Consider the following 27,289-nt stretch of genomic DNA (forward strand, 5'->3'; position numbering starts at 1 on the left):
ACCGATTAATTGCCCACCCTGAGTGTGGCCAGCAGTTATGTTTTCATCGGTACTTAGAGAACATAATGTACTCTGTGGGTGGAAAGATAATGCTCCAACCAACTCCTGGGTGGAGTCCCATCCTCTCTGGTGTGTGGTATAGAAGGTAGGGTCTGTGGGAGGTGTTTAGCTTTAGATAAGGTTGTTACAGTAGAGTCTTGATGGTGGAGTTGTGCTCTTAGAAGAGACACAGTCACCAGCACCCTCTACCATGTTAGGACACAACAAGAAGGCTGTTGCCTGCAAGCCAGGAATAAAACACTTCATCTGCTAGCACCTTGCATCTTGGACTTGAAAGTCAATAGAACTGTGAGAAATAAATATTTGCTCTGCTACCCAGGCCACAGTATTTAGTTATAGCAACCCAAACTGACACAATAGTCCAGATAATTTTTAGCAGGATCAAAGAATCCCAGTTACTCTGTTTTGTTTTCTTTTCTGAGACAAGGTCTCACTCTGTAGCCCTGGCTGGCCTGGAACTTGCCTCTGCCTCCAGAGCACTGCAGTAAAAGGCAGGCATCGTCAGGTTTGGGAGGTGATGCGCCCTGGTGTTGGCGTCATTTCTCCTGAGCAGAGAAAGCGTGAGAGGGCTGGTGCTGAGTCTGATCTGTTTTCCTGTTCTGTTCTGTCTGAATGCGTGCTTTTTAATTCTTGCCACACATTTCAATAAGCAGTATTTGTCAATATTTATGTTCCTGAAGCCAATCTTCTGGGAAATTGGTGTGCTGACTGGAAATGAGGAAATGTTAAAATCAATATAAAAATAGTCCTCAAGGCAAAATGTCAAAGTGGAGAAGGAGTTTGCAGTTCGTGGTCCTCATTTCATAAGCATTTATGAGGGAAAGTCCAGTACACAGGCTGCATGCGGACACAGTATTTTGTCCACTGACTTGTGCTTGTCTGTGAGGTAACGTCCTGTTACAGATTGCAAGCTATCAGGAGGAGGTCCTTGACTTTCTTAGCCTTGGCTCTGTCATTACAAGAAAGATTTATGAGGTAGCCTCTTGTTCCCACTACCATGTTGGAGTCTTCCTCCAGCCTCCTTGTTCCCATCCTCGACTTCCTCATTCTTATCCAACAGAGTTAAGTTATCTGAGGCAGAGGGAAAACAGTCGAATTCTGAGCCTTGCGTGCCTTGGTAGAGATCATGTGCTGTTTTAGGAGTCTTGGAATCGGAGATTCTTTTTGTTTGTGCTCTACCCAAGGACTCTCTAAGAAATTCCTTTTGACTCTTTGGTCAGTACCTTAGAAAACACTAGGATGTTTCCATCTAGCTCTGGGTGACAGAAAAGCAGTAAGGCTGTGACGCTGACACTTCCTCCCTCCTCCATCCTCCATTGTTGTTTCTATGTGTAGGGCCCATGCTTCAGCTGGTAATTTCTGAGAAGGGAACACGGGAATATATGTTCTATAATCTGGGGCTATAATGAGTGTGTCCAGCAGGGTGGAGGCCAGGACCAGTGGTATTCACAGATGTTAAGTTGCACAGTGAAAACAAATAGCTTTATTCTATATGAGCAGTCACGTGTATTTCAGAATCATGGCGATTTGCCAATAAATCCAATAGTATAGTAATTACAGCCTGGTAATATGTTCAAGCATTTTCTCTCGTCACTGAAAAATTCTAATCATCTAATGGTGTGGACAGTGCCTTTAGAAACCCAGAAATAAGTCCAGTATTGATTCTTGGTATTATTTTTTTCTCCCTTGTCTCTCTTTTAAAAAAAAGATCTATTTATTTATTCTATATAAGTACACCAGCAACACCAGAAGAGAGCATCAGATCCCATTCCAGATGGTTGTGAGCCACCCTGTGGTTGTTGGGAATTGAACTCAGGACCTCTGGAAGAGCAGTAAGAGCTCCTAACCCCTGAGCCATCTCTCCAGGCCCTCCCCCAGCTCCATCCCCACCCCGTCTCTTTCTTTTTTTTTATTTATTTATTTATTTATTTATTTATTTATTTATTTATTTATTTATTATATATAAGTACACTGTAGCTGTCTTCAGATACACCAGAAGAGGGCATCAGATCTCTTTACAGATGGTTGTGAGCCACCATGTGGTTGCTGGGAATTGAACTCATGACCTCTGGAAGAGCGGTCGGGCGCTCTTAACCGCTGAGCCATCTCTCCAGCCCCCACCCCGTCTCTTTCTTAACTGATCTTTTCTTCTCCAAACATATTCATGCTCATTCTTTCCCGTCATTACCCCTCCCTTTGTCCCCCCTTTCCCATCTCTTCTTCTTTCCCTCTCCACCTTCATTTCCCTTATTAAAAAAAGGAAACATGGGAGCTGGAAGACGGCTTAGAGGTGCTGACTGCTCTCCAGGATCCCCAGGACACACATGGCATCTTTTCGGGAGGGAAGTTAATTGAATATTGGGATCTTTAGCTCTATCAATAAACAACCTCTATCCAGTGGAGAAGAAAGCCTGCCACAAGGCAGCTCCAAGACCAGTCTTTTCTTTGGGAGGTTTGCTAAGGATGTAAATGAGGCTCAGTTTACACAGCCATGCCTGGCTGCAGCACCGTGCCCCCTGAGGCTGCAGGAAGTAAAGCTCTTCTTCTCTTAAACAGACGAGACCCACAGGTCATTGGGGTGATAATTGCACCATTTACACAGAGACTAGCTTTTTACCCCCTTGCTTGGTTTTGGTTTTGGTTTTGGTTTGATGTTTTCAAACAAGTGTTTCCAAGAGTTATGTGTAGCTGGCTTTGGCTGTCCTAGAACTAAGTCACTCTCTAGACCAGACAGACATCAAACTCAGAAGTGTGCACCACTCCCAGTTCTGGTTTGGATTTAATTCCCTTGACTTATGTCATGTGGAACAAGTCAGGGAGCTTATCTTGAACAGTATTCTTTGGCATTGTCCAGAGACTAGAAACCACACTAGCAGTGATGAGGATTGTTGGGTACCAGGAGCAGAGCCGTGTCACGGTGTTGGCTGGAACGGGCATGGCGAGTGAGGTGAAGTAGAACACAGTACTCGGCTCAATAAGCATGTCATAGCTAGATTTATCCATCGTAATTGCCTAGCTTTTAGGTAATCCTTGGTGTCTGGGAACTAGAGGAAATCCTGGCTTGATCCTCTAGATACTGGACAATCTCCCTCTTTCAACAGATGGCCCATCCTTTAAATAAGACATCTCCAAAATGCAAGCGAAATGCTCCCTCTGGAGACCTTACACATTTTATATGTGATGGTTAGGAGGCCTGTAAACTTGTCCAAGCATGGTAGCCAGGTAACAGGAAGTGGTAAGTCATTGTTCATCTTTGCCAGTCATTGGAGACCTGACCTCACGCTCAGGCTAAGGTTTCATTGTCCTGTATTGATCAGGCTTGGGTCACCATGTTCTTGTCCCCAGCTACTGTCCTTTCCTGCTAAGTAGCCCTTCTTCCTCCTTGAGGAAATGGGTTACAAGGAGAGACAGGAAACAGTGGCCAACCCGAGCTCCTGCGTTAGCTGGTGCCTTTCTTGGTCTTCATGTGACTGGAATGCTGCTGTGACAGCCTAGACTTGCCATGTAGCAGGATGGGTTGGAGCTCCCAGGTACCGCTGTGTATACTGTCCCCTCACTTCCAGCTGTAGTTACCGTCACTGAACCTGTTCTGATTTGCAGCAAGTGAACAAGAATAACTACTGGATACGTGATTGAGTCTGTAACTTATCTAAATTCACATTTTACAAGTTCATTGCATAGACATCTCAAAATTTAAAACTCAAAAAATTATTGTATGGTCTGGTGTGTTGTGCGTGCCTTTAATCTCAGTACTCAGGAGCCAGAGGCAGGTGGATTTCTGAGTTCAAGGCTATCCTGGTCTACAGAGTGAGTTCCAAGATAGCCAGGGCTACATAATAATAAAGAGACCCTATCTTTAAAAAAAAAAAATTGTTGTATGCCACATAGTCCTCATAATTTTTCCTCCTGTGCTGAAGGCTGGTGATACTGCCTTATACAAGTGGTGACATCAGCCCATAATATAATATAGATAAAATTCATTTAAAAAATAAGTTTTATTTACATGTACACACATGCCATGGCACATACATGGAGGTCAGAGGTCAACTTTTAGGAGTAAGTTCTCTCTCCTCCGCAGGATTTGGAACTAGAACCCAGGACATCAGGTCTGTACAGCAAGAGCTTTTACACCTTAAACCATCTCTCCAGCCTCATTTTCACTTTTCTCTTTTCTTTCTTTCTATTTTGTTTGTTAGTTTAGGTTTTCAAGACAGGATTTCTCTGTTTAGCCCTGAGTGTCCTAGAACTAGCTTGGTAGACCAGGCTAGCCTTGAAATCACAGAAATCTACCTGCCTCTGCCTTCCAAATGTTAGGATTAAAGGCCTGTGCCACTGCTGCCCAGTTTCATTTATCTATTTTCACATGAAAAATTTGTAAGTTTCCTCAAATAGGAGGATTTACCAGCTGCAAGCCCCTCCCACCTGGCGTAAGTAAGCAGTACTAGATACAGTTCATAAGATCAACCACCCACCGTTATACTGCCTTGCCTTCATAGAGCACTCACAAGTTTTATATTTGGGCCTTAAAGCAATACTGGACATGGAGTATTGTCCATACAGTGCTCTAAAATACTCCTGAGCGGCTTACAGGCCACCTGGGAAGTACCTGCAAAATCTGTTTTAGGGGTTTAGTTTGTTGTTTGTTTTCCTGGCTCCAGGTCAGGCTCTTTCCCTCAGTCTAGTGTAGAGTCCAGAATAGCAAATTAGTCAGGCTTGGAATATAGTCAGCTTAGAGTAGAGAATGCAGATTACTTCTGAGAGAATTGTACAGTAGATAAAAATTGGGAATCTTAACAGAAAATAACTAGACATGATATGTCAACATCTGATGCAGACGTGGCAGATGACAGAGGTGTAGATCATTACTGGTTTGTTTTGGTGTTAAAGGAAGGCATCACTGTAACCAGGCTGCCATAGAACCCAATATGTAGCCCAGGCTGGTTCTGAACTTGGAGCAATCCTACTTCAGCCTCGTAAGTGATGAGAGTATAGGAGTGGGGAGCCTCCATACTGTGCTAACTATGTACACATACGGAGGAATAGGAATACCTGAGCACACAGGATTCTGGGATAGATATGCATCTCGACTCCAGTGCCATCTATTTACTTACTTGAGCCAAGCAAGAAGCTCAGAGCACGCAGGCAGAGCCCAGAGGACAGTAGACTGCCTCGGGGGTGGTGGGCTAAAAGAAGCTGTAGAGGAAGAGAGAGTCAGCTACAAGCCCTGGGAATACTAAAGGAGACACTGTATCAGTCAGGGTAGGCTCGGACTAGGCTGTGTACAGTAAACAGCCCTGTGAGCTCAGGAGCTAAGCGCAACACGTTTATTGTCTTCTGGGTTGTCATATGCAGTGCCAGTCAAGAGCCGGGTGCTGCCCACTCGTGGCAGTTGTTACTCAGGCACCCAAGCTGACAGAAGCTTCGTCTCCCTGTTGACTGCTGTATTGTAAGTTAGCCTGGTGAATCATACACTCTGACTGACTCTTGAAATCTGCTTGGTTGTGAGAGTGGACTCAACAATTCATTGCCTAAGGAGTATTTCAAACCTACCCTTAACTTCAAGAGGAATACGCAAATTCAGTACTACTCTGCACTGAAAACCAGGAATGAGTAAGCAGTACAATCAGGTCTTACCACTAGGGAAATAATGGAAGGAAGGATAGAAAACCCATCTAAAGAAAGACTTGGGCCGGTGTATGGCTCAGCGGTTAAGAGCACTACCTGCTCTTCCAGAGGTCCTGAGTTCAATTCCCCAGCAACCACATGGTGGCTCACAACCATCTGTAATGGGATCTGAGGCCCTCTTCTGGTGTGTCTGAAGAGAGTGACAGTGTACTTATATAAATAAAAATAAATAAATCTTAAAAAAGAAAGAAAGACAGACACAGACGGACAGACTCGTGCCTGCCTACTGAAAGAAAGGAAAAACTGATGGGAGACACACCTGTGCACATCCTGACAACACTTCTGAACTCATAATGGTGAAAGGAAAAGCCTTTCCAGGTTCAAGCCAAATGAACAAATTATTTACAAAAGAAAAAGAATTAAGTTGACCCCAGATTGCCTGCCTTTTAATACCTGGAAACTAGCAGATGGTGGGATTTCCTCTGTCGATCACTAAGGGTTAGAGGAATAAAAACATCTCGTATTCAGAGGAAAGGGCTTTGAACTTGTGTGAGGATTCAGTGTGCTCTACTCTTCCCCACCATCTTTGTCTTCAGTGCCTTGATGCTTTGCTCCTGCTGTTGAGGTAGGTGCATGTGTGTCCATCCCTGTGCATGTGTGAGGACACGTGTGTGTGCGTTGGGGGATACATGTGGCAGCCAGAGGTTGATATCAGATAATTTCTTGGCTCACTTCCTCACCTCAGTTTTGAGACAGGCTCTTACTGACCATGGAGTTCACTAACTGGTTAGACTGGTTGACTGGGAAGACCCAGGAAACCTTCTGTCTCTACTTCCCCTTGATGAGATCCTGGTGTGTACCTTCCCGCCTGGCTTTTTACAGGGACTGGAATGCAGCCCTCATGCTTGCACAACATGCGCTCTACCATCCCCCAGCCCTTCCTGTTCTTCTTAAACAGCAGTGTCTCTGCTCACTGTCTCCTTTTTCCTGAAAGTCGTCTACATCTAAGTTCACCACTGCCTTCCTCTCACATTGCAGTCCACTGCCTGACCCTGTCCACTGTTCCATTATGAAAACCTCCAACCCACCTCAAAGCTGAGAGATGTTTAGCCTATGCTCCTCAGTTACCCACTTTGGTTTTTTTGTTTTTTTTTTTTTTTGTTTTTTTTTTTTGGTTCTTTTTTTCGGAGCTGGGGACCGAACCCAGGGCCTTGCGCTTCCTAGGCAAGCGCTCTACCACTGAGCTAAATCCCCAACCCCCTACCCACTTTGTTTTAATGTAGCCACCCAAGCTTACAAGTGTCAGCGCATGTCATTCATTAGAGTTTTTATTTTCTTCCTCTTGTTTTTTTTGAGACAGTATTTCATATAACCCAGGCTAGCCTCAAACTCACTATATAACAGAGAATGATCCTAAAATTCTGGTCTTCCTACCTCCACCTCCTAAGTACCACGAATATAGTAGTCACCACCACACCTGGCACAAGTTATTTTTTCTTTTTTTTTTTTCTTTTTTTCGGAGCTGGGGACTGAACCCAGGGCCTTGCTAGGCAAGCGCTCTACCACCGAGCTAAATCCCCAACCCCACAAGTTATTTTTTAATTCAGGTAAAATTTTGAAACAACAAAATCTTAAATTTGGTGTATATTTGATGCAATTTGACAGACACGTATACATGTATAACCCAAACCTTCCTCTTAATGTAGAAAATCATCACTACCCTGGAAAACACTCATGTCACCTTCTCTGCCAACCTCTGTCCCAACTCCTGTCCCCAAGAGACAACTACTGTTCTGATTCTTCTCATAATCTGTTCACGTATTAACACCACACTCTGTGTCCTAGTGACCTTCACCGGGTGAGCTTTAATAGTCCCTCTTGTTGCACGTGTCAGGAGTCATTAGCCGCCGCCACTGAAGGATTTCTTCCATTGCTTGTTATTAATAAAGCCATGACGTATAATTTTATAAATATCTACTTACAAACATGCTTTCACTTGGTGGACATGGGGCAGAGGAATTGCTCTGATCATAGGCTGGGGTCTGTTTTATAAAAAAACGCACCTACCTTTTCTCAACTGGGTCCCATTCGTCTTTCATGTTACAGCTGTGCCATATCCTCACCAGCATTTGGTGATGTCAGTTTTATTATTTGACATCTTAATGGACACATATTATGGTCAGAAATTATGCACACATATGTGTGCAGGTGTGTACATGTAAAGAGATTTATTATAGGAATTAATTGACATTATTGAGGCTGAGAAATCCCATAGTCTGATGTTTACAAACTGGAAACCAGGATGGCCAGTGGTGTTTGCAGCAAACATAGTAGCATCAGTCTCAGTCTACAGCAGACGTCCAGTGTCCCACTGTGCCCAGGCACATTAAGAGCAGAAACCTCACCTCCTCCTCCTTTGTGTTGTATTCAGGCCCTCGACTAACTGTATGAGACCCATTACACTGGGGAGGGCAGTCTGCTCTGTAGACCAACCCAGCTTGGGGCCAATTTTTCTGGAAACACACTTCCAGAAACACCTAAGATTAGTATTTAGCAAAATATCTGGGGACCCCATCAGCCATTTATGTTGGCACTCAATATTCATCACATGCAAACATACAGGTGGGGGTTACTCCTGAGCTCTAGACAAGAAGTGCGGAGGCCAAGTGCAGAAGAGAGTTGATGAAAGAAAAGAGCATTAGAAGTCTGTGGCTTGGGGGTTGGGGATTTAGCTCAGTGGTAGGCAATCGCAAGGCCCTGGGTTCGGTCCCCAGCTCCGAAAAAAAGAAAAAGGAAAAAGAAAAAAAAAAAAAAGAAGTCTGTGGCTTTTTTATGCCCAGAATGTTCTTCAGGAGGCATAACTCAGACTTCAGTTCATCAGATGATATATTGAGCACTGGGTTTTTGAGAGGGAGGGGTGCGGAGAGAAAATGCATGTGTCTTTGTGCTTGAAGAAAGTGGTAACTGTATAGAAATGTTTGGAGCATCCCCTGGGGCACCTTTGTCCCCTGTTTGTGATAAATCCCACGTAGTTCATATAGCTAAGTCCTATTTTATTCCAGTAAGCATCACAGGATGTGGCAGGAAACGGGCATCTGGGAACTGGCTGGCAGAACAGAATTGGGGTGGTGCCCTTAGAACTCCCAGCTTTCCACAGATAGGAGGCCCCAGCAGGATGTGCAGCTCCCTTCACCCTGGTGCTTCTTTTGATTCCTCCACCTTTAGGTGATCCCAAAGACAGGCAGAACTGGGGCAGCCATTAAAATAGCGCATGAGCATCAGGAGGGTGGGGAGAGAAACTGGAGCAACAAGAAGCCAGCTCTTGGTCCTGCCCAGGAAATCAGGTCTTAAAGGAGAAGGTTTCAGTTTGGGAAAATAAGAAGTACATCTGTGCCAAGCGTGGAGACTCTTGATGTAGATTGTTGACTATACAGGAGGAGGATGTCAGGAGCGCTCTGAACCAGTTATCCCCTTCTTTACTCTGGTGCAGCCATCACCATTACCTTGCCTCATGAAGATGCTTTTTTGTTTGATTTGTTTGTTTGTTTGTTTGTTTGTTTGTTTAGGCTGTCCTGGACTTGATTTGTATGAATATGCTTTTTAATTCACATGACTCAGTAAGATTTCTTGAGGTCATTCTTGGTTCCCTGCCAGTGGTCCTAACCTAACATTGTGGGCCCCCTCTACCTAGCACAGGGCAGACTTCCTTAAATCCCAAAGGATTCTCGATTAAACAGTGCACTTGTAGAAAGGAGGCTGCTGGACTCTGGAAGACCAGTGTGCCCTTCGTTTCTTTTTGCTTAGGAAGGAGAAGAAATCAGAAATGATTGGGTCTTTTGTCCTCTGTTGACTACCCTTTTTTAAAAGATTTACCTAATTTATGAGTATACTGTAGCTGTCTGCAGACACACCAGAAGAAGGCATCAGATCTCATTACAGATGGTTGTGAGCCACCGTGTGATTGCTGGGAATTGAACTGAACCTGTAAAGAGCAGTCAGTTCTCTTAACCACTGCTGAGCCACCAAACACAGAATCAGGCCAGAGCACATTAATGTACTCCTTCCTCATTTGAGACATTAACAGAACAGGTCAAGGGACTGGCTCCGTAAGCCATAACCTCTGCCTCAGTGTGCTCACAGGAGACAGGTTGCTTAGCCAGCTAGCTGTAACTAATGGTAGTCAGAAGTGTTGAGGAAAGAAGTGGGAGAAGTTCCAGGAGCTTGGGCTGCCCCCACCTCCAGAATGGTGGAGCATCTTGAGGAGACCACCTGTGATTTTTTTCTCTTGAAGGAAAATAAAGCTTTTTGCAGTGCTGAGGCCTCTGAGAAGGTGTGAGAAAGTCATGTAGCCTGGCCACCTTGGCAGACCTCTGGTTTGCAAGACTGATTTCCATTCGGCACAGACTTACTTCCAAAATGGGATAAGGATTTTCAAGAAGTTTTAACCTTCAAATAGTTCATAAATATCAGTATTTGTCATCCCATAGGGCTGTTGGTGCTGAATCAAGACTGGACAGATACAAGAAAAGATTGGGGCAGTAAAGAGGTAGGACCCATCTTGCTCACTGGATGGCCTTTCAGGGAAGAAGGTAGGGACAGCAGCCTTCCCCTTAGCTCCCCATTTCTTTCTGTCCCTCTTACTTTTGCCTTTATTTTAATTTGAAAGGTAATAAGCAAACTCAGCATCTTATAACCAGTGCTGTGGGCGGGCGCCATGCCAAGAGGACTGTGCTGCATTCTGGATTCTGATCTTCTACATTAACGAAATTCCTAGAAAAAAGGACCATCCATGTTTAGGAATTATCTAGAACCATGGGTGTGGGCAGTGCAGAAAATCTGAAGTGACTTGAAGACCCGTACCTGTGTCATGCTTGCTACTGAACGCTTCCCCTCGCTTGTCAGCCAGCGGGTACAGCAGCGTGCTAACTCCAGGTCAGACTGGCTGAGTGGCAACTGACTCTTTCTGGAGCTGTTAATGTTGAACAAGTTACTCGAGCTTTTCGCTGTGTTTCTGTGAAATAGTTAATATAATTCCTGCCTATTGATAGTTCCTACTCTGTATTATAAAGAGAAGCCATGGAAAACATTGTAGCTGTCTATAGAAATGACTCAGTAAGTACAAAATACTGTTTACCCATTATCATGTTGCAAGTGGAGACCTGTTTCCACATTGGCAGTTTGGAAAGTACCAGTGCCCTTCTTGGTCTGCAAGTCTATCTTCTTAGTTCTCTCCTTCCTTCCTCCTCACTCACTGCTGTAGGTCTCATGATGTTGTCATCTCATTCAGTCTTTGCAAACATGCAATGAATTCCTCCATTTTTTTCCAGCAATAAAACTCAGGGCCAGGGAGGAATATAATATTAGCCAAGGCCTCGGGTCTAGAAAACCCCATCATGTTGTCCTTCTCTGCTTATGTAAGAGTGGTTCCTAATGACTTTGTGGGCTGTATATCTTAAGTTAAAGCAATAGCACGGAGAGCACAGACCCTGCTTCAGTTAAAACATGGCTCTTCCTGCCACACTGCATTTAGTCTGTCAGAGGCATTATTTCCCAACTTAGCTCTTTCTCAAAATCCCATGGCCAACTTTTTCTTCCTCAATGGAAAGTACTTTAGACTGAGACCTAAGAAGACCCGGCATAGTCCCGGTATGTGACCTCACACTGCTCTAAGGCCTTACTGGGGCCTGCTCCTCCTTCAGTATGATGAAGAGATTCTAAACCCAAGAATCTCAGCCTTTTGTCCCCTAGGATTTAAATGTCTAGTGCCATTTAGACCTTGCTGAGTGGCCAGGTTACCAGTATCTCAGTGGTAATGTGACCGTTTCTTCACTGAGTATCTCACACTGGAAGGCAGGACTGTCATTGTACTCTTTCAGGAGATGCTAGGGAAATGCTCAGCATGGGAAGAGTAGGCTTGTTCTAGTAACAGATGACTTGAATTCCTCCGTGTATATGCCAGGCTAGGGCTGGGGACCTGTGTGGTCCTTCATGCCACTGTGGCCCCAGCCCTCAGCCTACATACACACAGGTGCTAACTTAGGGAGTGTAGCAGACAGGTGTTCTCTAAGCCATTTAAATTCTTAAGAAACCTTGCTCCTTTGAGTTGGAAACTACAGAAAATCTTTTGTAAATACACAAGGACTTAGGTTAGAAATGGAGAATGTCTTTATTCTGAGACTCAGAGTTGTTCTTCATCTCCCCACTGTACACAACACTGCACATTTAGAAGCTGGCTTTAAAAAATAAGCAGCCTGGGTCAACCAGGACATTAAGGACCACACACCCCATTCTTCTGTCTTCTGGTGTTCTATGGACTTGTAACCATGCGGAGGTCAGGTATTGGTCCTATTTCTAAGGCCTTAGGCAAGATGTAGATGCTGAGAAGTTTTAAGGAAATGGACAGGCGGTGGGGCGGGGATAGGAGTTATGCCACAGAATCCACTTCAACTGTTGTTAGCTGTTTAGTCTTGTAGCATTATTGATACTGGCTGTGGTGGCACATGTCTTTAATCCCAGCACTCAGAGGCAGAGGTGAGCAGATCTCTGTATCTCTGTGAGTTTGAAGTTACCCTGGTATACACAGCAAGTTCCAGGATGGCCAACGCTACACAGAGAGATCCTTTTCTGTATTATCATTGAGAAAAAGATTTGAAGAGTCCAAGCAGATGTCCTATGTGACTTGCTTCCTGTCTGTGCCACTTTACCCCAATCAGAGCTTTCCATACAGATCAGCAAGGCATCACGTGAGGGACATTGGGGGTGGGGGGTGCACTCCTCTGTCTTCAGGCTCACAACTGGATATTTGAAAGTTTGGCCTTTTATCTCTTTCTTTAAAAATGTTGCAGGATAGGCAGAGGTAGGCAGATCTGTGAGTTCGAGGCCAGCCTAATCTACATAGCAAGTTCCAGATGAGCCAGGGCTACACAGTGAGATGGCCCAGGGCAGGGAGTAGGCCGAGGAGAGAGGACTAGGCGGCTCAGTAGCACTACTGCTCTTGCACAGCATCCAGCTATGATTCCCACATGGTGGCTCACAACCATCGGTAACTCCAGTCCAGGGAACCTGATGCCCCTTCTGACTTCCGGGAGAACCAGGCATGTGTGTGCCACACATACATATATGCAAGGAACCCAGGCATAAATTAAAAAAATAAATATTCTGAAAACAAATAGAAGTGAAATCTGCACCACTAGTTCGATGCAGCATGGCACATCCAGGCCAGGTAGAGTCATTGTCACCAAAGAAAGAAGCTGATAAGCACAAATGGATACAGACAAATCAATAACTTTTCAAAGTTGTTGGATCTGTGATAGAATTTGCATGCAAAGAATTGATCTCTTTGAAACTGTTCAATAATACAAAATGGAAAATATTGAAATATTAATTCACCTATCTTATCAATCTTACCACTGGGCATGTTGTTCATCAGTACATTACCCTGCTTGGGTGGGGGGAACTCTGTGTGCGTGTGCGTGTGTGTGTGTGTGTGTGTGTGTGTGTGTGTGTGTGTGTGTGTGTGTGTGTGTTAACTTTCCACCGGGTGGCCCTAGCCTTTAATCTCAGCACTCAGGAGGCAGAGACAGGTGAATCTCTGTGAGTTTGAGGCCAGCCTAGTCTATAAAGCAAGTTCCAGGACAGCCAGGGCTGTTGTTCAGAAAACCCTGTCTTGAAAAACACTAAAACAAAAGAAGTTAGCTTTGCTTAATTGCATTAACTCAGAAGATCCTCCACCAGAACTTAGCAATACTGAGGAGTTACTCTGCTGAGGAAACCCTTTGATGTGTAACAGGCCAGGTTGCCCTGGGAATAGTATGGCAGATTATGACAGCCTGTGTCTGCCCAGCATTGAAAACCACTGCTTTACTTAGCAGCATTTAGGAGCCTTCTGGAGATCCCCACACCCCACACCACCCCTCCCCTGCTCACTATATACTTCTTAAAGGACAGAGCTGACTTAGTTTCAAAGGGCGCAAAGGATGAAGTTGCTACCTAAGTAGGGAGGTGAGGAGACAAGGGATGGAGGAGCAGTTGTCAGTAATGACTCTTCTCTTGGGAGGGACCAAAAGGTGCTAAGCTCTGATACTTAAATATTATTCAGCTGCCTTGGCTTGCTACGTCCTAGTCTTGTCTACTAGACCCCATTGAAAGTCAAGTCAGCAACTCTGGTAAATGGTGTGTGGCAGAGTGCCCTCTTGAAAGCTGACGGCTTGGAGAAAGGTAAAGTCTCAATGAGAGAAGGACAAATTGATCTCTGCCGTGTCTACATTGACTGTGGATATATCGATGGATTTGGAGAAAATAGTTCATGCTGTTTCCTCTCTTTTAGGTTTCAAGTGCCCCATTTGTTCCAAGTCTGTGGCTTCCGATGAGATGGAAATGCACTTTATAATGTGTCTGAGCAAACCTCGCCTGTCCTACAATGGTAAGGGTTATCTGTCTTGTCTGCTTCCTGATGTCAAGATGAGTTGGACAGCTGGGGGCATAGCCTCCAGGTGAGGGGGGTCTCTGTGTTGTTTTCTTTTAGCAGCACTGTATGTGTGGTGGTGAGAAACCTTCTGTTTTGAGAGCCTTGGTTATAAGTTGGAGTGGCTGAGGAGACGCCAGAGAAGGCAAGTCCTGGGCCAGAAGCTACTCTGATGAGAAGGCTCTTGGCTGCTCAATGCCTTCAATGGCCTTTGGTTGGGAGACATGGCCATTCTTTCCCCTACTGATGCCCCTGACCATGGTAGGTTCCAAGACAAATGGACTCACTCTAAGAGCCATCAAGAGGGGCCTAGACAGAATATCATCTCTCTGTGGGCAAGGAAAACCATGGTGCTGGTGGTACTTAGAGGGAACTGAGGGCCTGACCGTTTCCTGTTCACTTTGCAGCTCAGGTGAACACACCTGGTTAAGCAGTAAGCACCCCTGTGACGCATTCGGAAGGAATAAATTCCATCCATAGATTACTTTGGAGATCAGCACTAGGAGGGTCTCCATGTTCCACCATGGCTTCCTACTTAGAACTGTGTTGGAATTGAGTCTGAGCTGGACAGTGATGGAGCACACCTTTAATCCAGCACTTAGGAGTCAGAGGCAGGTGGATGGATCTCTCTGAGTTCAAGGCCAGCCTGGTCTGCAGGGTGAGCTCCAGGACAGAGGATACACAGAGAAACTTTGTCTTGAAAAAAAAAACAAAAACAAAAACAAAAACAAAAACAAAAAAGAGAGGGGGTGGGGATTGAGTTTGAATCTAGCAGGAATGGAATCATAGTGTCTGGGGGATTCTGTGACACTTGACACTCCAGCATGTTTCTGGGGATAAAGTTGAGTGCCAGATCTGTCTGGTGTGTTAAAGATAAGTTTCTGGAGTTTAAAGATCAGAGGTCAATCTTCCTTTGCCGCTCACCGACTATAACTTAGACAAATTGTTTAGCTTGATACAGCCTCGGTTTTCTGGCCCATGAAATGAGGAGAGCGATCTTTGCACACAAGACCGTCTGGTACAGAGCTTCACACATGAAGGAGTTTAGGAAATTACAGCTGCCATGGAAAAGCAGGGCTCCCCAAGGAGAGTCCGACTTGATGCTGCCATTCCTCCGCTCTTCATTCCTCTGTGTCTGCCTGCTCTCCTGACAGTGATTGGCAGGGAACTGTGTGCCAAGGAACAGCAACAGGGGATCAGAAGAAAGACCTCAGCCCCCGTAAGCAGGCGCCGTCTCAGGTTAAAGGCAGAGCAAGCCGTAGGAGCAGGGTGCTTGTTCTGAGAGTCCAAGGAGGCTCCCCTGCCACCAGAGACAGCCTTGATCAGTGTCAGCCTAGGGAAGGTTCATGACTTCCAGGCAACCCTGAAGAATAAATCAGACAAGTGTAAGCCACTGATTCTCTGAAAAAGCATCCTACCACAGGTTGGATGAGTAGATCTGACGTAAATTCTTAAATGTTTTCGATTTTGGAGTTTTTCAACATTTTGAATGTTTGAATGTTTTGAACATTTGTATAGGTATAAACAGTCAAACATCTTGTCTTAGTCAGGGTTTCTATCCTGCACAAACATCAGGACCAAGAAGCAAGTTGGGGAGGAAAGGGTTTATTCAGCTTACACTTCCACATTGCCGCTCATCACCAAAGGAAGTCAGGACTGGAACTCAGGCAGGTCAGGAAGCAGGAGCTGAGGCAGAGGCCATGGAGGGATGTTACTTACTGGCTTGCTTCCCCTGGCTTGCTCAGGTTGTTTCCTTATAGAACCCAAGATTACCAGCCCAGGGATGGCACCACATACAATAGCCTGGGTCCTTCCTCCTTTGATCACTAACTAAGAAAATGCCTTACAGCTGGGTCTCATGTAGGCATTTCCACAACTGAGGCTCCTTTTTCTGTGATAACTCCAGCTTGTGTCAAGTTGACACACAAAACTAGCCAGTACACATCTCTGATGTGAAAAAATCTAGAATCTAAAATTTTTTTAATATCATGTCCATAGTCAAAATGTCAAGGGCTAGAGATGTGGCTTAGTGGTAGAGTACTTGCATACCATGCATAAGACTCTGGATTCCATTCTAGCACCTCCCACTCTATATTTTATATTTGGGGTACTAGAATAGAATCCAGAGCCTTGTAAAATATAGTATAAAATAAAATATATTTTATAGATTTGAGATCTTTCCAACAAGATTTGTGTTCTTATATCTCTTATTTGCCTGGCTGAAGAGTCCCAGCAGCAGGAGGGCCTGTGTCTGTCTGTCCTGGACCATGTAGCCTGAAGTCCTCTGCATGTGCCAGGCTGTGGCCCTGTCTTTTCTCCCAGTGATCCCTTTCTTCCCCAGCAGACAATCTTTTCCCTGTGACCGCTGTCCTCCTGGACCTGTTGTCCCTGCTGCAGCTAGCCTTTCCCTGCTCAGCTCTGTCCCTGTCTCTGCCGGGACTGTGGCAGGAGAGGTCCTGTGTCTCCTAGTTTACTGCAGTCATGGCTTCAAGTCCTGCATTTACTTCTGTCCCACATGTGCTGAGACCTTATGAAGACTGTTTTGTCCTGTAGGTTGCTGGCGAGAGCTCTCTGTAGACACTGCCATTGCTGTTATGGCACAAAGAAGCTTCAGAGGGGGCTTGGCCTGAGAGAACTTGGCTTTCAGAGTCACTGGGAAGAATTTTGTAATAATGTTTATGGCAGACAAAGTGCTGTGAGAACCACCCGAAACAAAGTCACTTCAGATGCTGTCTAAATTAGGGTTTCTGTTGCTGTTAGGAGACCCCGTGACCAACCAAGGAGAAGATCTACATCTGGATTAGTAGACAGCTGGAAGAGAATGAATCACACTTCCCCCAACAAGTCCATACCTCCTAATAGTGCCACTCCCTATGGCTTATGGGGGCCATTTTTATTCAAAGTAACACATTCCACTCCATGTCCCCCTTCAGCTTGTATCCATATCATAAGGCAGTATGCATTTAGTGGAACTTCAAAAGCCCCCATCGTCTATCACACTGGTTAAAAGTCCAAGTTTAGTCTCTTCTGAGACTCATGCAGTCTCTCTTAACTGTAATCCCCTATAAAATCAAAATCAAAAAGCAGATCATATATTTTCAACATCAAATGGCACATTACCATTCTAAAAGGTAGCATAGTGAGGAATGGCTGGACCAAAGCAAAACAGGAAGCCAGCTGGGCAAATGCCAAATCCTGCATCTCCACATCTGATGTCAGAGCGCTCTTGAGAGCTCCAACTCCTTTCAGCTTTGTTGACTGCAACAAACTTCTTTGTCTTGGGCTGGTTCCGGGAGTCTCCAAGGTAATCCAGGCTTCACCTTCACAGCGTCACACTGTGGCCTCTCTGGGCCTCCATGCAGGGACACCCCTGACACATGTCTGGCTTCAGTGGCTTTCTTTAGTTACAGAGGGAGATTCCATAACCACCTTCTTCTATCCTTGACTCTAAAACCAGAACCACATGACTGAAATTGACAGGTTCTGCAGCTTGCTGGAGCTGGAACATGGCTCCCTCGTACAATTACATCTTCACCAGCTTTCTGTTCTCCATGGTTTCCTAAACTGCTTAAGCCTGGCTGTCCTGGGCTGGCTTTGTAGACCCGGGTGGCCTTGAATTTACAAGAGGCCTTGAAGCTGGCCTCTGCCTTCTGAGTCCTGGGATTAAAGGGAGCACCACCATTAATGTCAGGCTTTCCTTCAATCTGTTTGTCACCTTGAGCATAGGATTTTCCTGGTGTCCTTTTCTCCTTGAACTCTGTATTTTGTATGTTTTCCTTGCTGAGCTTGCTCCTTTTCATTATAGATCAACAGTGAACACTGGTAGGTACCACACAGTAGTCAGTACTAGGCTGTGCTGAAATGTCTTCTTTTTTTTTTTTTTTTTTTTCTATTCTTTTTTTTTGGAGCTGGGGACCGAACCCAGGGCCTTGCGCTTAGCGCTCTACCACTGAGATAAATCCCCAACCCCCTTTTTTTTTTGTTTTCTTTTTTCTTTCTTTTTTTTTCTTTTTTTTTTCCTCCCCAGAGCTGAGGACCAAACCCAGGGCCTTGTGCTTGCTAGGCAAGTGCTCTACCACTGAGCTAAATCCCCAACCCCCTGAAATGTCTTCTGCCAGTGAAACCAACCCCAGACTCTTCCACCTACCCTCAGGCGGACTGTTTGGATAAAAGCAGAAAGCAGCCACACTCTTGCCAAAATATCACAAAAATGGCCAGTTCACATCACCCTTAGCACCACTGTCTTCAGTGTTCCTACTAGGACTGCCCATTAAGCCCTCTTACAACGTTCAACCGTTTTTCTAACCCAAAGTTCCAAAGTCCACATGCCTCCTAACAAAAGCATGGTCAGGCCTGTCTCCCAGTGCTGACTACCTTCTGTCTAACTGAGGCTTCGATTGCTGTGAGGAGACATGGACCACAGCAAGTCCTGTGAGGGGGACACCTCACTGGGTCCAGCTCACAGCTCAGAGGTTCAGTTTGTTATCGTGGTGCTGGAGAGAAAGTGAGAGTTCTACATCAGGAAGGAACGGAGTCACTTCCTCCAACAAGGCCACACTTCCTAGTAGTACCACTCCCTCTGGACCTCTGGGGGCCATTTTTATTCAGAGCCCACATGTGGTAATGTGGGGATGGAAGGTGAGGATCTGCCTCCTTTCCCAGAGAGCCGGGTTCTCTACATCCTCACTTGGCTGAGGTCTGTCTCACCAGCAGCCTGGAGAAAGCCCTTAGAGTTATGCTTTCCATCCTTCCTAATGCTGCAACCCTTTAACACAGCCCACGGTGTGCTGACCCCAGTCTTATCTTTGTTGCTAGTGCATAGCTCCTAGTTTGCTAATTGTTAATTATAATATAAATACTGGGTATGCAGGAAGGTCTTAGACGACCCCTGTGAACGAGTCTTGACTCCAAAGGGGTCGTGACCCATAGAGCAGGTTGGCCATCTAAGGCAGAACCACTGTGGCTCTCCCTCTGCTCCTTGCTTTTTCTTCATCCTTTACATGAAAAGCCACTTCTCCCACAGACTACACCTCTAGCCCTGTGAGTAGTTTATTCTAAAGAGAAGAAGGGGCTTCAGAGTCTGTCTGGCTCCTCTGTCCACGTGGCTAGTGCAGAAAGGAGGCTGCGGCAGCATGGTCGCCTTTTACTCCGTCGTCGTTGTCCTTGTCCTCCTTCTCCTCCTTCTCCTCCTCCTTCTCCTCCCTCTCCTCCTCCTCCTCCTCCTTCCTCTTCTTCCTCTTCATCCTCCTTTTTTCTGAAGACACTAGTGGTAAGAGGACAGTGTTTGCTACCTAGGTTTGTATGTGGCTTGAATTCCTTAGAACATGTATTGAGGGGTTGGGAATTTAGCTCAGTGGTAGAGCGCTTGCCTAGCAAACGCAAGGCCCTGGGTTCGGTCCTCAGCTCCAAAAATTAAATAAATAAATAAATAAATAAATAAATAAATAAATAAATAAATAAATGTATGTCTTGAATTCAAACAGAATGGAAGCTCTTGGGTCCTTAGCCAAACCTCTGGCCTGGTAACGTGCTCAGCCCAGTTTATTATCACCCCAGTCTCACAGACCTTACCTTATCTATTTTTTTAAAGATTTATTCATTTATTATATATAAGATTTATTATTTATTATATATATGAGTACACTGTAGCTGTCTTCAGACGCACCAGAAGAGGGCATCGGATCCCTTTACATATGGTTGTGAGCCACCATATGGTTGCTGGGAATTGAACTCAGGACCTCTGGAAGAGCAGTCGGGGCTCTTAACCGCTGAGCCATCTCTCCAGCCCTTACCTTATCTATTTAGAAAAAGTGTGAGCCTAAAAAGACAGTTCAGAAGTTAGGAGTTTGGCTGCTCTTCTAGGGACCTGGATTAGATCCCCAGCACCCACATGCCAGCTCACAGCCATATCTAATTCCAGTTTCAAGGGATCTAATGCCCTCTCGCTTCCATAAGCACCAGAAACACCTGTGGTACACAGACACCTATACGCATGAATAAATCTTTAAACATTGTAAAAGGAAAATGTAAGGAAGGGATACTTGGCAATAAGTCATGAGCTCTTGGAGTCTTTCTAGGAAGCAGCAATGGAGGCTTTCTTCAGTGCTGGTGAACTCCTGTTCCATGGGAGTGACTGGAGGGCCTGGGAAGTTGTTAGCTCATTCTGGTTTGATTCTCAGCACTCACAAGAGGGTCACCACCTCCTCAGAGAGCAGGCACACATGTAGTGCACAGACAGATATGTGGGCAAAACACTCATATTCACAAAACAATAAAATGAATCTTTAAAAAATGTTTTTAAGTGACTGGAGGGCAGAGCAGCTTGGAAGCAGAGTGTGTGCCTGCTTGTGTGAGGTTCTGCTCCCTTCCTAAAAGTAGGGAAAGAGAGTGGGGTGGACGAGGGGCATGCAAGCTCTGGAACCTCCTGGTCACTGCCCTGAAGACCTACACACACACACACACACACACACACACACACACTCACTCACCTTCCACACTTGCTGACCCCAGTGGAAATATTTATAATCTTTATAAAATTTATGATTGTTATTAAGATGAGATTTTGTTAAATTAGAGAAAAAACAGTAGAAAGCTCCTGTGAGGCAGATAGAAAGTATTTTTCTTCATCTGAGGATTGGCCCATGGGGAGGGCTGAAAGGCCTCTAGTAGTGGGCTACCAGATTATTTTTTAAAATTTAGGGAAAGCCTGAGCAGTTTTACTGGTCCAGCCAGTGCTCAGAAACAAGAGAACAGATACCTGGTACAGCAAGGGCAAGGGCTTAGCCAGGGGGGCCAGTGACCAACAGAGCTCCAGTCATTAGCTGTTAGCCTTCTGGGCCTTCTGTGGAAGCCCTGAACTAAGGCCTACCAGAAGCTGAGGGAAATACAGAGACGAGAGGAAGGAGGAAGAGTCCTCTGCATGAATGCAATTGGCTTTAACACCTCTCTTTGGAAAAATCTTTGGGCATCATATTGCCTAGCTTTTTGAGATAACTGACTTTCTCTTCACAAAAGAGCTCTGTGGCCAGGCGCTGCTGGCACTCACCTTTAGTCCCAGCCCCCTAGAGGCATAGGCTGGTAGGTCTCTGAGTTTGAGACTAACCTGGTCTACAGAGTTGCAGAGTGAGTTCCAGGACAGCCAAAGCAACATAAAGAAAAACCTTGTCTCAAACCAAACCAACAAACAAAAAAGAAGAGCTCCTGATACCATCGAGTTGACTGAAAGCTGAGTCCTGAGTCCCGGGATTGAAGGCTTGGTTTCCGTGCCGGCTTCAGTACCCTTTGTTAGGGATTTGAAGTATGAAGTAGAATGTGCTCAAATATTCACAGTAACACAGAAGCACATTCATGTGCTTTGCTTCTAATCCCCCTCTCTTGCCGTTAAAGGTATATTTGTACAGAATGTTTTTCTTGGGTGCACAACCGTTTATATATGGTATGTAGTACTTTAAGGCACCAGATGGGATTGGCCCCTTTAGGGTGTTCTTCCACTTTTTTAGTTCATGCTGCCCCTTCTACTGCACCCTTGGCTTAGCTAAACGTTAAAGGAGAAATGGCCATAAGTTGTCCAGTGTCCTGGAATCCAAGTGACTTCTCTTACAACTCCTACAAACGGGAACTTCAATATCAAATTTTATCTTTTTTATTCCTTTTTTCCCGGGATCCTTGATAGGGAAATTTGAGTTGCTAAGCTCCTTCTAGCCTATGAATATTCCATATTTTATGAACACTGAAGAGTTTTACCAGCAAAATATTCAGGACACAAAGAATCAGCAGTGGGAAGAGTGGTCACAGAACAAAGGCCCCACCCGGTCTTGCACAACCCTTCCCAAGCCCCCTGACAAGGGCAAAGCACAGGACTTCTGTGGGCTTCCCTTCTGTGGGCTTCCCTTCCGTCAGTCACACGTGATTGTGACCATGTGCCCTGCTAGCTTGTAAGATCCTTCAGCTCAGAAAAGCACACACAGAATCTCATTAGTGCTCACTGGATGTTCTGCTATGCTCAGGGAACTTCATGGTGACTCGGGGTCAGGGCATCACAGTCCCTGCCTGTGGCTTCATTGCAGTTTAGTCTAAACTTTGTCCTGGAACAGTCTCTTTATTCTACTGTCTGTGCATGCTGTCCCTACATCTAGACTGAAGGGAAAGTCTCCACATGTGGAAGTTCCCATTGGTTTGTCCCTATGGAGACACCTGATAGACACTCTGGGTCTCACCCCTCTCTAGCGTTGCCTTTTCCTGTGGCGTGTCTTAAAGACGTACACATGCCTACGCCCTGCCCTGGCTAGCACATGTGCTGTTGCTGCATGGTCAGAGTTGGCCTCCAAGTGAGCGCTCCTTCTCTACCTCTACTGCCCCTTAGCTAAGCAAAGGAGCCTGAGGTTCCACAGCACAGCCTGAATCTGCTCCTGGGGACTTGGTTCCATCCCCGCCGGTGACTCCTTGGGTCTCTTTGCGACCTGTCTTAGCAGACTTCCTGAAGTTCCCCCAAGCCTCTGGTGAGCAGTCTGAATAAGCACTTTGTCCATGCCCCTGGTACCCCAGTCAGAAGGCTCTTCTAGTTATCTGCATGTTTCTCCCATTGCTGTGTTCCGTACATACCGTGCGTTCCAGACACATAGTGGTTTAGGTCTGTAAGTAGCTCATAGACCTGTGTGCTCTGTGCCCCCCACATGCTGGTGATTAACTCTGTTGGTATCCCCATCTCTCTTGCAGATGATGTGCTGACTAAAGATGCGGGTGAGTGTGTGATCTGCCTGGAGGAGCTGCTTCAGGGGGACACGATAGCCAGGCTGCCTTGCCTGTGCATCTATCACAAAAGGTACAAGGGCCTGGCAGGAGCAACTCTGCCAGATCCCACATCTGATGGATAGATCCCCTTCACCAGTCATCTAGTCCTCAGGTTATGGGATGGCTTGTATACTCTTTGCTCTCTGGTAGGGGTCAGGCATCTACTATGCTGACCTGAAGGCTCAGTCATAGCAAAGGCAGAACAGAAGGGAATTGCTCAAGGTTCAACTCTGTGTGAGCAGTTCAGATGGTAGGAGCCAGTGGGTAGGCCTGGCTTGGAGGTATCAAGGGGAGAGCTGGTGTCCTTGCTGGTCTGTGTGGCACCCTCCTCTCCCAAGGGCTAGGAGGCAGGAAAAGCCACTACCTGTAAGTACCAAGAGCTGCTATAATTAGCCAGGCCAAGATTTGTCCTCTGCCTCCAGCGGTCCCCTCTGTCTTTTTCCTAATTGGAAAGAAAACACCTCCTTGTCCAGGACAGCAGTGAGTACACCCTGTGTCCCTGGGCCTGCACCTGCTCCCTGCTCCTCCAGCCCACACTGTTTCCTGGCACAGGGACTTTCCTAAGCCCAACTCAGGACTGCTGGTTTTCAGTGTCATAGTTGTTCCTGGCGTGTGATTAGTCTGGGGAGAACTGTGGTTCTTGGTCTGGCACAGATCCCTGCAGCATCTCAGGAAAGCACTGGCACTAACCAGAGCCGTAAAAGGAAAGCCCTGGCCCTGGGGAGACCTAACCAGATCATGTTTAGTTGCTGTTTGAAATGTCCAGATGTAAGGGGTTGGGGATTTAGCTCAGTGGTAGAGTGCTTGCCTAGCAAGCACAAGGCCCTGGGTTCGGTCCCCAGCTCGGGGGGGGGGGGGGGGGGGACGACACGACACTCTGCCACTGAAATGTCCAGATGTGGCTTTACAGCCGGGGCAGTACCTTGGGCCCAGATGTGGCTTTACAGCCGGGGCAGTATCGTGTGGTACTTGCTGTTTCTTTTGCTGGAGTTTTGCTGCAGACACTCCACTATGAACACTGGAGATCGAGGCCTTACTATACCCCCTACCCTGGCCCAAGCTCACATATTAGCAACGTCAAAGAGCCCCAGGGTGTAGCTCCCCTTCCTCTTGTTATATCTCAGCTGGGTAGACTTGGGACTCCTGAGAGGGTGCCCTCATCACCCAAGATCTAGTCACCCTCATCACTGGCCAGCCCCTTGTATCTGGTCCTACTTCCTGCCTCTCGGATCTTAGAGACAATTAGGCTGCTGCCCTGTGTAGTCCACCCGCTCTCACCTTAGTGTTGTCCGTTGCTGTCCTGGGCTCCCTGTACCCCGGCTTTGAGCTTCACAAGGCCCAATCTCCCAGAGCCTGTATTCTGCTGCTGCCTCCTGCCGAGCCAGGATTGATGCTCTAGTTTCCCTTTTTTATTTTTATTTATTTTTATTTTATTAATCTTTATATTAATTAGTTTATTGAGGTGAGGTCTCACTATGTAGCTTTGGTTTTCCTGGAGCTCACTCTGTAGACTAGCCTGGCCTTGAACTTAGATTCACCTGCCTCTGCCTCTCTAATGCTGGGGTTACAGGCATGCACCACCCACTATCAGCACACCCAGCTTATTTTTCTATTTTATGCACATGGGTATGTTGCTTGCATGCATTTACATGCACTACATATGTGCCTGATGCCCACTGAGACCAGAATAGAGTACTGAATCCTCGAGACCTGGAGTTAAAGATGTTTGTGAGCCACTGAGGGCTAAGAACTGAATCTGGCTCTTCTAGAAAAGCAGCTAGGCCTCTTAACTACTGAGAAGCCCTCAGGATTATTCTTTTTTTAAAACTATTGTTTTTATTAATTTTAAATTATGGGTATATGTGGGCATCTGTGTATGTGTGCATTAGAGCGCAGGAGCCTATAAAGGTCAGAGGGGTGAGGTCTCTGGAGCTGGATCAGGCTCCCATCTGCCCTCCCACCCTTAGGATATCATTGTTGATAATCTTCCTTCTCCTGCTTCAATGGGGTTGGGGCATAATCATGTTTCCCTGGGGTCCTTTGAAGAGAGATTTAGAAAGCCCTTCCTGAGAGTCCAACCCCTTGAAAGGCTGCCTTGGCAGGAAGTGTTGTCAGCAGCTAATGTGCTTCCCCTTGATGCCTCACTCTAGCTGCATAGACTCATGGTTTGAAGTGAACAGATCTTGTCCAGAACACCCTGCTGATTGACCCTTCTGGGCCTGCTTACGGACTCCTCTCAAAGGTGAGCCCATACTTGGTGGGTGGGCTCTGGGCTAAGAGTCAAGTTTCTGGGAACTGGGGGAGAGGAGCTGGTCTGCCTGATACACACCCTGTCAAGGAGAAAGCAGAAGCAGAAAGCCAGAAGCCATCTATCTCCTCAGGGAGCAGTCCCCAAGAAGTAGAGGGATGTTCCTGAGAGTTGGGGGAACATGAAAGAGAGATATTAATATACTCATGAAGAACTCCATGCAAAGGTAGAGTCAGGCCCCTTTCCCTCAGGAAAGGCAGAAAGGTCCCCTGCAGGGTGCATGGGCTGAAGCAGATGAGCCCCTAGCCAGGCTCTGCAGCTGTCTCCCCCTCCCTCCCCTCTCAGAGACTCGGTTCTGAAAGGGAAGAATCACTGAACAGATGACCTGTGGAAAGATACTGTCCACTGCAAAGAGGTCGTCTGAGGTCTTTTCACTGCTTGTTCTCCCACCTGCTGGCTGCCTCACCCCACTTGTAGGGGAATCTGAAATCTGAGGGTTCCAGGCCACACTCAGTCCATCTGTCCATGGCACAGTATCACAACAGCAGGCAACTCCCTCCTACACATGCATTTGTGTTTCTGTGTAACCATTGGATCTGACCTCCATTTCTTCCCCCAGGGTACCTTGTTTAAACCGCCCCCATCCTGTCCCCAACCCTATCTGTGGCTTTGAGGACTGGTGGGCATTCTCTCTCTCTCTTGTTTGTTTTAGTCCTGGCAAGTAGAACATAAGCCCCTGAAAAACCAGTAGCCCATTCCTACTTGATCTCACATCCAAAGGTTTGGGGGGATCCCTTTTCTTCTCTCTCTCTTCTTTGTTGTGTTTTCTTTTGTTAGGTTTATTTTATTTATTCCAAGTAAATGCCCAGAACAGCTGACGGTGTCAGGCAAATCAGGGACATTGGCTCTTTTTACCCTCACCTCAAAATCTGATGACAAGCAAGGGAGAGTGAGGCAGAGGGATTGGACCCCAGCTCCAGAGTGCAGGTCCAAATTGCCGACATGATGTTTGGCTTCTGATGGGCCTGCCTGGACTGAACCAGATGCCCCAGCTGACCAGCCCGCCCTCAGGGGGTACACGCTGCTGCCACGGTGAGATGGAGCGGCAGCGCAGCGCTCATCGAGATGGAGCAGGACTGACTTCTTCCGACCCACACAGGGACAGCCAGCCCCTGTTCCTGGGAGGAGGCTCCTCGGACACTGGACAGAGCTGAGCTTGGGACACCAGAGAGAACAGGGCACCCTTCTGCACTGGCTTCCAGAAAACGGTCCTCCCCGAGGACACCCAGTGGATGAGAGCGAGTCTGAGAGAAGAATGAATTGACCTCTATCCTTCCCCTCACCCTCGACCCAGGAGGGAAAGGGCATTTTCTTTTTCACCTTTGAAAGGCGTTGTGGGTCTGTCTTTAAAAAGTGTTTACAAACAACAAAAAATTCTATAAAAAGTCTCGTGTCGACTGGTGTTTTCCCTGTGATGTTTACAGACTATTGTTTGCTGCCCAGCTAAAACCCACTCAGTGACAGGAGCAAGCATGGCCTTGCCCTCACCCCAGCGCTCTGATGGTGGGTGGGCAGGCGGGTGGGCAGGTGGGCACACGTCACTTCCTTTGCCCAACACCCCAGTTGGCGCTCTGCATCACTAACCTTTCTACCTTGGGGGATTTGTTTTTTGTTTTCTTGTTCTTCTGTCCCATTTTTCTGGCTTGGTTTTGCACTTTTCTCCCCTTAAATTTCCAATATCTTGATTTCCTTGCCAAAAAGAGGAAGATGAAGAGCCCATCACGGACACTTCCCCACCATCCCCACGTCTTCCCTGCCTTTCCTCCTGGATCTGATCCCTTCAGAGGATTTAACAGTTGCAAATACACTGAAAAAAAAAAAAATGCCTGGACGTTTTTCCTAGGCCCTTGTGAATTTTTTTCTGAGAAAACTTAAAACTTACTAAAGGACTATGTACTACAAACCCTGTTTTCAGGCACACGGAAAAGATTTTAGCCATTGGTATTCACACATGACATCAGCCCGTGCAGGACAGGTTTCTGTATTTATATATTAAAATCCAAAAAAAAAAAAAAAAAAAAAAAAAAACAACCCAAACCTTA

The 27,289-nt window shown here is 46.2% G+C and overlaps 1 protein-coding gene across 16 annotated transcripts in view; it reads left to right on the plus strand.

The window, feature by feature from the left end:
- Nucleotides 1-27,278, plus strand: part of Znrf1 (zinc and ring finger 1) — an 84,373-nt gene extending 57,095 nt beyond the window's left edge. For 2 of the 16 annotated variants that reach the window (XR_015643502.1, XM_087595203.1), the window contains exons 2-5: nt 14,012-14,107; nt 22,865-22,970; nt 25,090-25,181; nt 26,231-26,644. Coding sequence is in view for 8 of the 16 variants with exons in the window: in XM_087595203.1 (XP_087451329.1) it covers nt 14,012-14,107; nt 22,865-22,970; nt 25,090-25,147 (260 nt within the window). In the remaining 8 variants the exon portion in view is untranslated. 16 annotated transcript variants of the gene reach the window in all.
- Nucleotides 27,279-27,289: the final 11 nt, after the last annotated feature.

Source organism: Rattus norvegicus, chromosome 19 (genome assembly GCF_021556685.1).
Source record: "Rattus norvegicus strain SHRSP/BbbUtx chromosome 19, alternate assembly SHRSP_T2T, whole genome shotgun sequence".
NCBI classification, from domain to species: domain Eukaryota; kingdom Metazoa; phylum Chordata; class Mammalia; order Rodentia; family Muridae; genus Rattus; species Rattus norvegicus.